Source organism: Glycine max, chromosome 6 (genome assembly GCF_000004515.6).
Source record: "Glycine max cultivar Williams 82 chromosome 6, Glycine_max_v4.0, whole genome shotgun sequence".
Classification (NCBI taxonomy): domain Eukaryota; kingdom Viridiplantae; phylum Streptophyta; class Magnoliopsida; order Fabales; family Fabaceae; genus Glycine; species Glycine max.
The window spans coordinates 50,156,624-50,168,738 of NC_038242.2; the positions used below are offsets into that span (position 1 = coordinate 50,156,624).

General features: G+C 34.2%; 1 protein-coding gene across 4 annotated transcripts; it reads right to left on the reverse strand.

The window, feature by feature from the left end:
* Positions 1–262: 262 nt before the first annotated feature.
* LOC100818628 (U-box domain-containing protein 35) lies at positions 263–8,681 on the reverse strand. Of its 4 annotated transcripts, none has more exons than XM_014776868.2 (10): positions 8,289–8,681; positions 7,212–7,416; positions 6,615–6,694; positions 6,414–6,535; positions 5,102–5,298; positions 4,236–4,558; positions 3,032–3,133; positions 2,344–2,778; positions 1,074–1,826; positions 263–726 (listed from the first exon to the last, which is right to left on the reverse strand). In XM_014776868.2, the coding sequence occupies exons 2-10, from the start codon at positions 7,372–7,374 to the stop codon at positions 544–546; spliced, it is 2,358 nt and encodes a 785-aa protein (XP_014632354.1). In that variant the 5' UTR covers positions 7,375–7,416; positions 8,289–8,681; the 3' UTR covers positions 263–543. The 4 variants fall into 4 exon arrangements, with proteins under 4 accessions (XP_014632354.1, XP_014632351.1, XP_014632353.1 ...); XM_014776865.3 differs by having other exon boundaries at positions 6,615–6,736; XM_014776867.3 differs by having other exon boundaries at positions 6,615–6,736; positions 7,236–7,416; positions 8,289–8,670.
* Between the last annotated feature and the right edge of the window lie 3,434 nt (positions 8,682–12,115).

Here is a 12,115-nt window from a genome sequence, read left to right on the forward strand (position 1 = left end):
ATTTGGATAAGTAAAGTATCAATGCAGGTGAGTTTCCAAATAGGTAACTGTAAACGGAACATACCATGAGTTTGTTCAGATATCTTTATATAGGGATTTAGGGTACATGTGAAGTGCTAGTTATGGTCTTGCATCAGTACGAGTACTAGTACTTAGTTTGTATAATTATAATATTTTTTCTAGAACTAAGGTATGTGTACAAGAGGATATACCATGCATAAAAATAAGAGTACACATATGTATCTTTATACATTAGCTTGCCTTGAATGTAAATATGGTTCTCATTTTATTTATAGTAAGAACAAGATTTGACATATGCATGTATACACAGAATCAGCCAATAGAATCAAATTTATCTACACTTGAAAATCACTCTACCTAAATTAACCAGAAAGCATGCTTGGAATGGTACAACTACAAAAAAATAAAATAAAAAATGCATCCAAGACACTGCTAAATGCCATACCCACTGAACTTTCTAGCCACTCTACATCAGAGAAATCAATGGTCTCAATATTAACATGGAGAAAGATAATACTGATATCACGATTCTCTGGACTTCCACTCCAAAATTGCTGAGAGAAGTGTGTAATTAGGAATTAAATGCTTATGAGGTAAAGCCATGTTCGTCATTGGTGATTTGTGGTTCTCTTCAAGCCACTTTTCAATTGCTTTGCGATCATATGTGTATCCATCAGCAGCAACACAAGGGTCATCCATCACATCCTGCATCAAACAAAGTATTAACAAACATCTTTAAGAACATTGACAAGATAGTTAAAAAGTTAAATATAACTCAAGCCACGAGCCATGACGTTAACTGGTTAATATGGAAAGAATGTTCATTATGTTTCTGCCAAGGACGTTTCCAGAATGGTTAATTTATAATGTAACATTATGACATTGTTTGATCTGTAGTAGACTTCACCTAGTAGAAAAAGGCTTGTTTGTTATTGTTGTGGTTACTAGAATCTAAAATATCTTTATCCAAAAGGATAGGTTATCCAATTCTTTTTTATTTTTTATTATGACATAGAAAATCAATATATTGCCATTATGGAGTATTTAATTACCTGAAGTATTGGACAGATAAAGTGATTAGGAGGTTTGGATTTAATAGTAACAATTGAAGCAGAATGTTGGGCCCTATCAAAAACTTGTTTCAATCTCTCTAGTGTTGGAAGCACGTGATCTTGTAAATCAGGCCGGTCTCTACGCCGAAGTTCTGCACAGCTCAGTCCTAGCAAAGCCAACTCTAGTGTCTCTTGATATGGCCAAGCTCCTGCTTCTGTATCCAATATGTCAGTTAAATTCCCGCCATCAATAGCTGTTTCCACCTTATGAGCAAGTGCTATTGCTGGTTTTGCTGTCAATAACTGTAAGATCACCATTCCAAAAGCATAAACATCAGATTTTGGAGATATTAACCCGGTCCTTTGATACTCAGGATCTATGTAGCTGAGTGTCCCAACAGGTGCAGTGTCCTTGTACATGGTAGACAAATTATCTGAATGAAGCACTGTAGAAAGGCCAATGTCACCGATCTTGCTGACAAGGTTACGATCAAGCAAGATGTTTGCCGGTTTCAAATCACGATGAATGATAGGTTCTGGCTTTGAGCTATGAAGAAAGGCGAGAGCTGATGCAACTTCCCAGGCTATTCGAAACCTCTCAAACCATGGGATTGGGGAAGTGTTGTTTTTTCTTAGTAGTCTGTCCTCCAAGTTACCATTCTCCATATATTCATACACAAGGCATCCGTGATCTGGACATGCACCAAGAAGAAGAAGCAAGTTTGGATGACGAATTCTGCTCAAAATCTCTAACTGGAATAAAAGAAAAGATATAAATTAGTCCTGTTGTCTGGTTCAATTCTGGTCTTATACTCATTGTTATGAGTGTTTCAACTTCCGGGACACTAATATCCATGAACACTAAATGCATATAAACATGAGATACATGAACATAATATTTCCTTAGTACATCAAATACCATTATTTACAACAGTCTGCACTCTCCACCAACTTCACTGAGTTAGTGGGTATCTTGTATTAGTAAAAAAGAATGAAAGAAACAATTAATATCAAAACCATTTTTTTAAAAGGGAAATGTATGTAGATCAGAATGGTTAAACTTAAGAACACTAGTTAGTCAATTTAACAAGAAACTGTTATATTTGAATTAGGATTATAATTTATAAACTTTGATATATCAATGAGAAACTAAAAACTTCCCATCTAAAGTGCTAGAAATGTTCAGCAATAAATTAAGCACTGTATACTTATTCTTTTGTCTTATGGAACATTAGTTTGCATATCCACCTTATTTATATAAGTTCAATACCTCCTGCTGAAATTGTTTCCTTTTGCGGTTTTCATTGGGGTTGAGAGTGAGAACTTTCACAGCAACATTTGTGTGATACAGATTGCACTTATACACTATTCCATATGCTCCCATTCCAATTTTCAGATCTTCAGAGAAAGATGAAGTAGCTAAGACTATTTCATCCCAGGCAAACTTCCGGTACTGGGGTGTGGAACCACTTAGAGCACCCTCCAGCTTTTTTGTCTCTTTTGCAGCAAGAATGGCTTTCAACTCTGTTTCTTTCCTTTCTGCAGCTTCTCTTTCAGCACATTCTTTCAAATATGCAGCTTCTCTTGATGCATCTTGATATTTATCTCTTTCTAGTCTTGCTAGATCTTTTGCCTTCTCCTCCTTAGCAATAATCTCTTTAGTTTTCATGGTTTCTTCTGATCGTCTCTTGCTTAGCTCATTTAGCTGCTCAAGGTAATAATAAAGGATGTTACTCCATTTGACAGTGCCAGCAAAATAATTCAGTTGTAGGCATATGAAAGGTAAATTCATCTTCCAATTGCATTAATAAGGTAATGTATCTTAATGGGAGATAAAGGAAAGAAAGAGAACCTAACAAGGAATAATCTGAGACATGAAAAGGTGCAGGGGTTCCTTAAAATTATTGTACTTATTAAGCAACAGAAAGTATTTCTGGCCAAAAGAAAATAGATATTACCTTTCGGGATGCTTCAATTTTCTCACTTTGAGCTACTGCATGCAGTCCTTGGGCATGTCTTAGTTCAATTCTCAACTTTTCCAGCTCAAGGTTAAATTTTGCCTGATCAAATAAATAACCACAAAGAAAGTTCACTAGCAAATGGGAGTTGTATCTAACCGAAATTTGCTGAAGCAATAGCTGTTTGAAAAACTACATATAGTTTTCTATGAATGATTGCATATTAACCAAAAGTAGGGCTTGTGCACAACATGCTTGGACAAGCATATTTGTAATTTTGAATTTGTATGAAACAGGAGTGACACAATGATTATAGTCAAAATGAAAATTTTATTGTTTTTCCAGAGACTTGTTAAATTTATGATACTATGAAAACCAAAAAAGACTCCCCCCTCGGGCAGTTGAAAATCCCCCCTCGGGCAGTGATCTTCTGTTGGAGACTTCTTAAAAATAGACTCCCCACCAAGGACAATCTTTTAAAAAGAAATGCCATTTCTCAGGAAGCTACCTGTCCTTTGTGTGGATGTGTGCAGGAGGATGTGGGGGCCATCTGTTCTTCAACTGTAATCTGACAAATGGCCTGTGGTGGGAATCTATGAGCTGGATCCGGGTAGTAGGTCCCCTTCCCATTAACCCTGTTAACCACTTCTCTCAATTCTGAGATGGTTTTGGGGAAAGTGTGAACCATAGTACAAGATGTGGGTGGTGGATTGCCTTAACTAGCTCTATATGGCAGCATAGGAATCATTTGGTTTTCCAAGGAAAACCTTTTGACCCCTATAAAGTCATGGACCATGCTATTTTTTTAGCTTGGTCATGGTTAAAGGCCAATGATAAAGACTTTAGTACTAGTTTCAACCATTGGTCTTCTAATATAACGAATTTCGTTGCCTAGTTCGGGTTGGGCTTGTATGTTTTTTGCTGCTTAGGTTGGATGGTTTTTTTGGAGGGTAGCACCTTGGTGCCTTGTAACTTTTATCTCTGGTACCACTGGTACTGGTTTACATATTAATAATATATATATATTTTCTGCCTTCCAAAAAAAAAAAAATGAAAACCAAAAAAGATATGAATTCTCTGCCCCTAATGTTAACTCATATCACAAGTGTATATGACTTTTTTTTCCAAGAGGGTTCCATCACCTGATGTATGAGTTGGAAATAAGTATCATTTCATTAAACCAGAAGAAAGAAGTTTCATTTACCTGCCTATTAGGTGATGGAAGTGTAGTTTCTAGTTGCACTTCCTTGCTAGAATTTTGATCATACATCCAAGATTCAGTATCTGAAATAAAGCTTTTGCAACTAGAGACTCGACTTAAGGCATGATCAATGTCCGAGTTTCTGGCAGAACTTGTAGCAGTATTTTCTGTCCCAAGATCTAGAGATTGGCCTCTAGAATGGTTAGTGTCAGGAAAACTTGGATTTGTGCTTAGAAGAGCACTATTTATACTTGAAAGAGCTTGGAATCGTTGTGTTGTTAGCGAAGAGGATTGTAAACCAGCATATGATGAAACAGAGGCAGATTCTGTAAGCATAAAAAACGACTATAATTATACTCAGCATGGTAGTAGATTTTGATGTTTTCCATGATGCAACACAGGCTAGAATTTTCAGAGAAAAGGTAAACAGATCTTTGAAACCAGGCATACAACACAGTTACCTTTATTAGGAATCAAAGTGAGTAATATGAACATTATACGTCATAGTAGAACTCATAAATACAGTGTCTTAATTTAAGTGTAGATGATTTTTTCTATATTTTCTTATTCCAATAACCCAGGAAGTGCTAGGGAAATTATGAATTGAAGAATACATCTGAAAGTATACCATTTACAGGAGTATGAGCAGGGTGCCTATCTGTGTACTAACAATGCTGCAACACAAGAATGCTGAATTATAAAGTTTCAGGTATTGGATAAGTACCTTAACTATGATGATAGCAACAGTATTATATAGACTGAGATATTTGGAAAACATTTTTTAAGAATTTAAATATGCTGTTGACATTTATTTAGGGTTTACAATTTTCTAAACCATAGTATTGCAGAAGTTACTATCAGTATCATACCTGTCTGAGAGGTGGAGTTGTAGTTAGATGAGCTGCTGGTGGACAAACTGGTTTCACTTTCACTGGCATCATCTATAATGCTTCCACCAATCGGCATGTCTGATGGGCGTATGGACAATTTTCCCTTTGAAATAGCATAAATTGTACAAAATCTTGGTGTGCATACTGATATTTTCGTAGACATACCTTTCTGTTTACTGAAAACAATACATTATTAAAAAATGAGAGTATCATCAGATACAGACCACAAGAAAAAGCTTTGTTTGTTGTTTGAAGTGAAACGTTAAATAATTGAAACTATTACAAACTGCAAAATATTCCAGGCTTATCATTAATTTCTGTTTAAAAATCCATAAATATATAATGGTCTATATGTTTCATATATTAACCAATTCATCCTAAAAGCTGAAAGTATTAAGAAAGGACCAGAAATGGTTTTTATCATGAATATTTTCAATTAAGTTGAAGTTGTAGTTCAAGAATTTCAAACTCCTCAATTTGGAGTTGTCCAGGCATATTACAAAGAAAAAAAGGAAGAACTATTCTGAATTTGCCAAGGGGCTTAAATTTATTTAATTTTAAAAGTAGAGGGATTTGATTTGTTAGGAAAAAAATCTTGGAAAACCAAAATCTAAACTAGAAGGACCAAACCAAAAGTATTGGTTAAAAGAATGAGATTAAAGACTACTGGGCCAAAAAGTTTATGGAACAAATCACTATTTAGCAGGGAGTATTTCACCTAATTCCGCACTAAAATGTCTAGGTGAGATAAGATTTCATTCATTTGACTTTCTATGATAAAGCAACCTCAAGTGTTCCAATCATACTTCAAAAAAAGAGACACTCTTTATTATTGGTTAAAATTTTTTGAAAATCATAAAATCAAGATTGAGATTTATTCAATAGGATGTGGGATCTACATAATTTTGTAATTCCCTGTAAGTTTCCACTAATAAAAAAGAATGTGCTGTTTGTATTTCTCATATCAGAAATATTGATAATCAATTCTTTTCTAATCAACTGTGGCAGTGATATAGGTTCACAAAAAATGAAGTACCATTTGTGATAAGCCAACAAATAGTAATTATAAAAAACATGTTCCTCCTAAATCCCAATATCCATTGGGTGATTACTGATTAGTACTTTAGTTTGGTGCCTAGAGTGTATGATTTTCACCAAAATGAATAATCTGTCTAGGAGAAAGATACAATGATTTTGTTTTCATTATATAAGTACTTACTTTTAATTATTAAACAAAGGTCCTTAAGAACCACTAACTTGTTGAATTATATATCAGCATTTCAATAAATACCTTTTAAATAAGCCGTGAGATGAAGCTCCAACAACAAGTTTGGTTATGGCACCCTTAGCTACTTCCTCTGCTACTGCAGTTGCCACATCATCTGATTCAATCACTACAACATCCACATGCACCTGCACCAACAATATAAGAATATAAATCCTATATTGCATTAATTTTTCTAAATAATCTCCATGATCAATAATATCTGACCTTTCTTTGCTCACACATTATCTTGAAAGGTAGAAGCATTTGATTTGTTTGCCACTCCACTTCCTTTTTGAATGCAGTTGCTACATCATTACGCACTTGTGAAAGAGGGATCACATTTCCCACTGGAAATTAAAAAATGTTGTATTATCCTAATGAAGTAATCTTCTGCTAATTCATAACCACCTCCTACCATTTTTCACTTGTGTATAATTAAATTACTTGTTATATAGAAATCCTCTACACTAAGCCACATAAGTTACTAATCTACTCATGCTGGTAACTTAATATTAAAAAGAAAACAGAATAAGACACATGGCCTAAAATTATGTTCTAAAGTTTTGTCATGTTAGCAAAAGTAGTAATAGAAGTATAAAAGTTCACTAACTTTGAGACACAATGCAAGACTGCTAAATGAATAGTCCTTGAAGCTTTTACAAATAGATCAGACCTCATAAACCAACTTCTTTAGGATACAAGTGTAACTGTTGCAGTTATCATTACATTTAGATGCTTCTAATCGTAATAAGAAAACTTTTTGCAAATTTTAAATGCATAAAATTGCTACTTTATTGAACTCAATAAACAAAAATATATTACATGGCGTTGGAACTCCTTTAATACCAGCATGGACATGAATCAGCTTGAAAATAATCATTCCCTCTGGAACAAACTTATTAAGTGCACACTGTACCACATATTTGCTTTTCTTGTCACCCTTGATTGCAAGAGCAACAACCGAAGATGAGGAATGCTGAGACATGTTATTAGTATCTGCCTCTAGAATCTTATCAATCTCTTTTCCCTACAAAGAACAAAGTAAATTATCTCCAACAGTTGAAAACAAACAATCAAGAAAATGAATGTTCAACCAGAATAGCAAGTTACTTGCAGGCACTAAAGATAACAAAGCTTCAGCTGTGTAAAAACAACTTCACATTACAACACTTGCAACACAAATCTCTCAAACCAAACTAACCTCTGCTCCTGTACCACGTATACATCATAACAAAAGCAGAAATACAGTGGAGACTTAGAAGCATGTGAAGAAATGAGTATTATACAAAGTTTTTTTCTTTAAAAATAAGAGAAAAGGAGAAAAATAAATCCCAATTGATTGGACAAATAACCAGTTAAATCAAGGAAAAGGATTTCAAGATTCAAATTCAGATATCCTCCATAAGCACTTATAGGAGAAGAAAATGAAATAAGATTCTCTTATGAGCTAAAATCAGCTTTTGGAGAAGCTAAATGAGAGAATTTCTACAAATTAGCTTATGTGTAATCTAATTTTAGTTTATGGAAGTAGCTAATTCATTTTACCTTCTTATTTTCTTCTCCTATAAGTGATTATAGAAAACTTTACCCAAACAAGGCCTTAATTGAATTCATGGGGACAAACTTTTTCTCTGAATGCATGAGCCAAAAAAGAAAAACCTAATCCCCAGAAAGGAAAAAAGCACCTTTTACCCCCAATTCCCATATTTGCATAACAATCCACAGAAAGAACCTAGTGTACAATTATCAACTTTAAATGGAAAAGGGAAATTTCAAAGATCCAACTACATGAACAAAGGGACAGAGGGAGAGAGAGAAATTCAGAAACCATATGCTTAATATACAAAACAAAACAAAACTCAAACAAACAAAAACCACCATAACAGGTTTTTAACTAACCAATAAAACCACAGCTTAGTTGAATGTTGATACTATGAAGTGCCTCAAATTCTGTCTGGAAAAGAAGATACTCCCACCACTCTTCTCCAATGTGAAACCATTTCCAAAGTTTCAAACAAAAACACCAGCAGGGTACTCCAACATTTCTTAGAAGTTTGTCGGAGCCATAAAACAACAAATAACGTGAAACACTGAGCAATTCGTGGCCCCATCACACTTGTATTAAATTAAAATTTAAATGCATCAACCTAACCATGCCTTCAGCCAATTTCTAACTTGTAAAGGAAACTGTCACTATCATGTCCAGGTTTTTGTTCATGCAATAATTTCCTATAATATAAAATGAGTTTACAACTACTTAACTTTTAGGAACATTTTCATTTCGGTTTCTGGCTTCCAATTTTTGTTCAACGCAAGCTAACTCACATGTCGACTTAGTCAAACCTCTAGCCGCCTAAGACAAGTGTTTAGTTTAATATAAGTTTACTTTGTATAAATAATAGAATAATTTCGTGTCTTATGCTGACTGCCAAAACTAGTTGATGTGTTAAATGCAATATTCGGAATCATGATTCATGTGGGAAGTTAATTTAGTTAAAATTGTAAAAATAAGAAAAATTAGTTTCTCAATCTTTTTTTTTTTATTTTTTATCATGGGTAAAAAATCATGGGTGTCTTCAAATTTACTGAGTCAGAATGTTAATATCTTTCGCAGTGCGTGACTTTAAGCAAATTTTGCACACAATGAGAATTCATGCTAAATTAGTGTCTTGACTTTTATAATTACCAGTTAATTTAGCTTCTGAAATTGACATCACTAGTTGATATGGCCATTAACATTACTAAATTAGTTAACCAGTCCTTGAAGTTGTTAAGTATTACAAAAATTAGTTCTTAAATTTGACAATCTTTTGGCCTTCATTCGATTTCTTTGGCAGAAGGTGTAACATCCCAATTTTTCGTAAATAAATTTAAAAAGCTTTTTAGTAAATAAATAAATAAATAAATAAATATAGAGCAAATAATAGGCTGAGTACCCTAGGTATAAATAGTTATGTTAAGTCAGCTGCCTCCTTTTTGGCCTCATTTTCGTTTTTCCCCTTCTCCTCTCAAAACCCTTTCTTTTTCCCGCAGCCCACCAAACCAGTCTCAGAAAAACGACGATCTCGAACCCGTTCACCGTTGGATCGTCGTGAAATTTGAGTATCATGTTCGCAACAGAATTCCGAGCATTCTCACCGTTGGGAATTTTGATATCATGTCTGAACTGAGAGAAACACCCTTCGCATTGTAGCCTTTTTCTTTCCCGCAGAAACCCAGAGCTGTCTTGGTAAAACTACGATCCCGGTTTCGTTAACCGTTGGATTATTGTGAAATTTGGATATGTTGTTCGAAATTCAATTCCGCACGCTTCCACCGTTGGGATTTGCGAGATAATATTCGTGGAAGGAGAAAAAGGAATCGCATGAAGACAGTATAAGTGGAGGTTTCAATCTCTTCTCCGTCTCTCTGACGTTTGGGAATTCTATCGGAGCAGTCGGAGGAATAACTGAAAGAATTTCAGGGAACCGCTAAAGATGTTGCTATCCCTGGCTGAAGACACGCGAGTCCGCTCAGAGGTAAGGGATGAGTTATTCACAGTTGGGGATTAGTGAGAACATGTGTAGGGATCCTTAGAGGATTAAATTGGGGTTTTATTTTGAGATGTTTATTAAATTGCAATTTTTCCTTTATGATTATAAATAAAATATTGATGTCCTAATGAAAATTGCTTGATAAATTGTGTTCTTGATATTTGTATATTTCGACCTATGATTTTGATATAATTGTGTAATATTAGTTAAGGGGTTTTAGTCCTAATGTTGTGATAGTGTTTTATATAAATTGTTATATTGAGGATATGAAATGATGATTCAAATTGTGAGTATGTGATGAATTGTAGAAGAATATGTTGCTTCGAGATTATAATATTGTTATTGAGATTGAGTATAAGTGTAAAGTTGAACATGTGTTAATTTGTGAGATACGTGTAAACATGTGATGGTGGATTGTCACACTATGAGAAGTGAAATTGTGAATGAGTTCTAGTTGTGGATAAGTGTGTAGTTAACACTTGATGTGAAATTACTTGTGTTGTAAGCTATGAATTGTACAATAACCCGACCAGTGTTATCTTGAGAAAAGCGTTGATGCGCAGTGTTAAAGAGAAAATGTAGGTTTCCTATTTAGGAGCCAATGTTAAATCATAGTGCGATTGTGTTGAACGTGTTTAAAACACGAGTGTAAGGTCGTGGGTATTGTATAATTCATGAGCAGTGTCTGCATGCAAAAATTATTTTAGGGGTTGGACCTGAATCAGGAGGGAGAGGCCCTGACGGACTCTTCGGAGTGTAGGCCTTGGGGGTCACCGGGTTTGAGTGCTCCTTTAAGCCTATGCTGATCTCATATGGTTGGAGCATTCTCGCAAAACATCGTGACCCTGACTGGTCTCCCTATGATCTTACTTAGTGAGAGTGACCTGACAAACCCATTGTGTGGTGTGTCTTGTTATGTACTCCTAAGCGCCCCAGTGTGGTTTTTCACTGACATGGTACCACATTGCATATAGGCTTGAGTCTTAGCATAACTGTCGCATACGCTTGCTAATTGTTTATTATGAAATTGATGTGTTATTATGTCTTGATCGGAGTATGTGATTTCTGTGTATAGTGATTGATGATTGAAAGGTGTAATTGATGGATGAAAAGTGTGATTGATGAATGACAAAGTGATGAAATAATGTGAGATATGCTAAGTAAATTGTATTTGGCTACTATATGTTGTGTTGTTTCTCTCTAGTAGTTAGCAATGTGATAACTCACTCCCGATTTGTTGTTTGTGTTTGGATCCTGTGATGATCTTGAACTTTGTGTTCGGGGGAGCATATGAATAGGTGGATGACTATGAAGAACCTCATGCTAGAGGACACGAGAACACAACGCTCTGATAGGATGTGACATTAGGATATAGGTTCTATATTAATTGTATGAAGACCTTGTTGAGTCGAGAATACTTTATTATTTATTTGGACAAGTTTGAATATGATGTAGAAGAAAATGAATGTGAGCCTTTTTCCCCTTTGAAAGACTTGTTTAAAAAAAAATATTTTAAAAATACTTTTAATTAATATTTGAATTTTTTTTATTCCTTATTAGTATATATGTGAGGGGTAGAGGGTGTCACAGAAGGGACCAAATTAATTGATATTTGATACACGTGCGATAAAATAAGTGATTAAATTGATTGATTCATAAAGTGATACACAATTAAGTTAGAAATGATAATTTCTGATAATTGTTGTTGAAAATCATATTCAAATGTTCTGTATTTATTGTATATTGGATCTATAAGCAAAGTCATATCCGACGTAGAGGAACAAAATCCCCTCAAATGTTCTGTAATTAGTTGTATCTATTGCAATAAGTCTATCAATCTCTGTCTCATACATGGGATCCAGCAGCTCTATGCCTCTCCTTTCCCTCTTTTAAACAATTGTTAAAGTAATTAATCAAATGAATAGGCGTTTAACATAATAGCCTAAAATAACATAATTTTTCTTGGGATAAAATAACACATAATTGTTTTTTCTTAAATTGAAACTTCTTTTTGCATAATTTCAAAGACTAAAATAACTAGTGATTGTAATTTTAAAAACTAATTGAATGATTTACTCAAAATATTTGTGTTTGAATTTTATTAGTATCATTTTTGTCGAGGGACCTCTGCAAGATTTTTCACAAGTGGTGGCTCTTACAAAAAGTTCTTGTAGAGTAAATTTATTTGTAAAA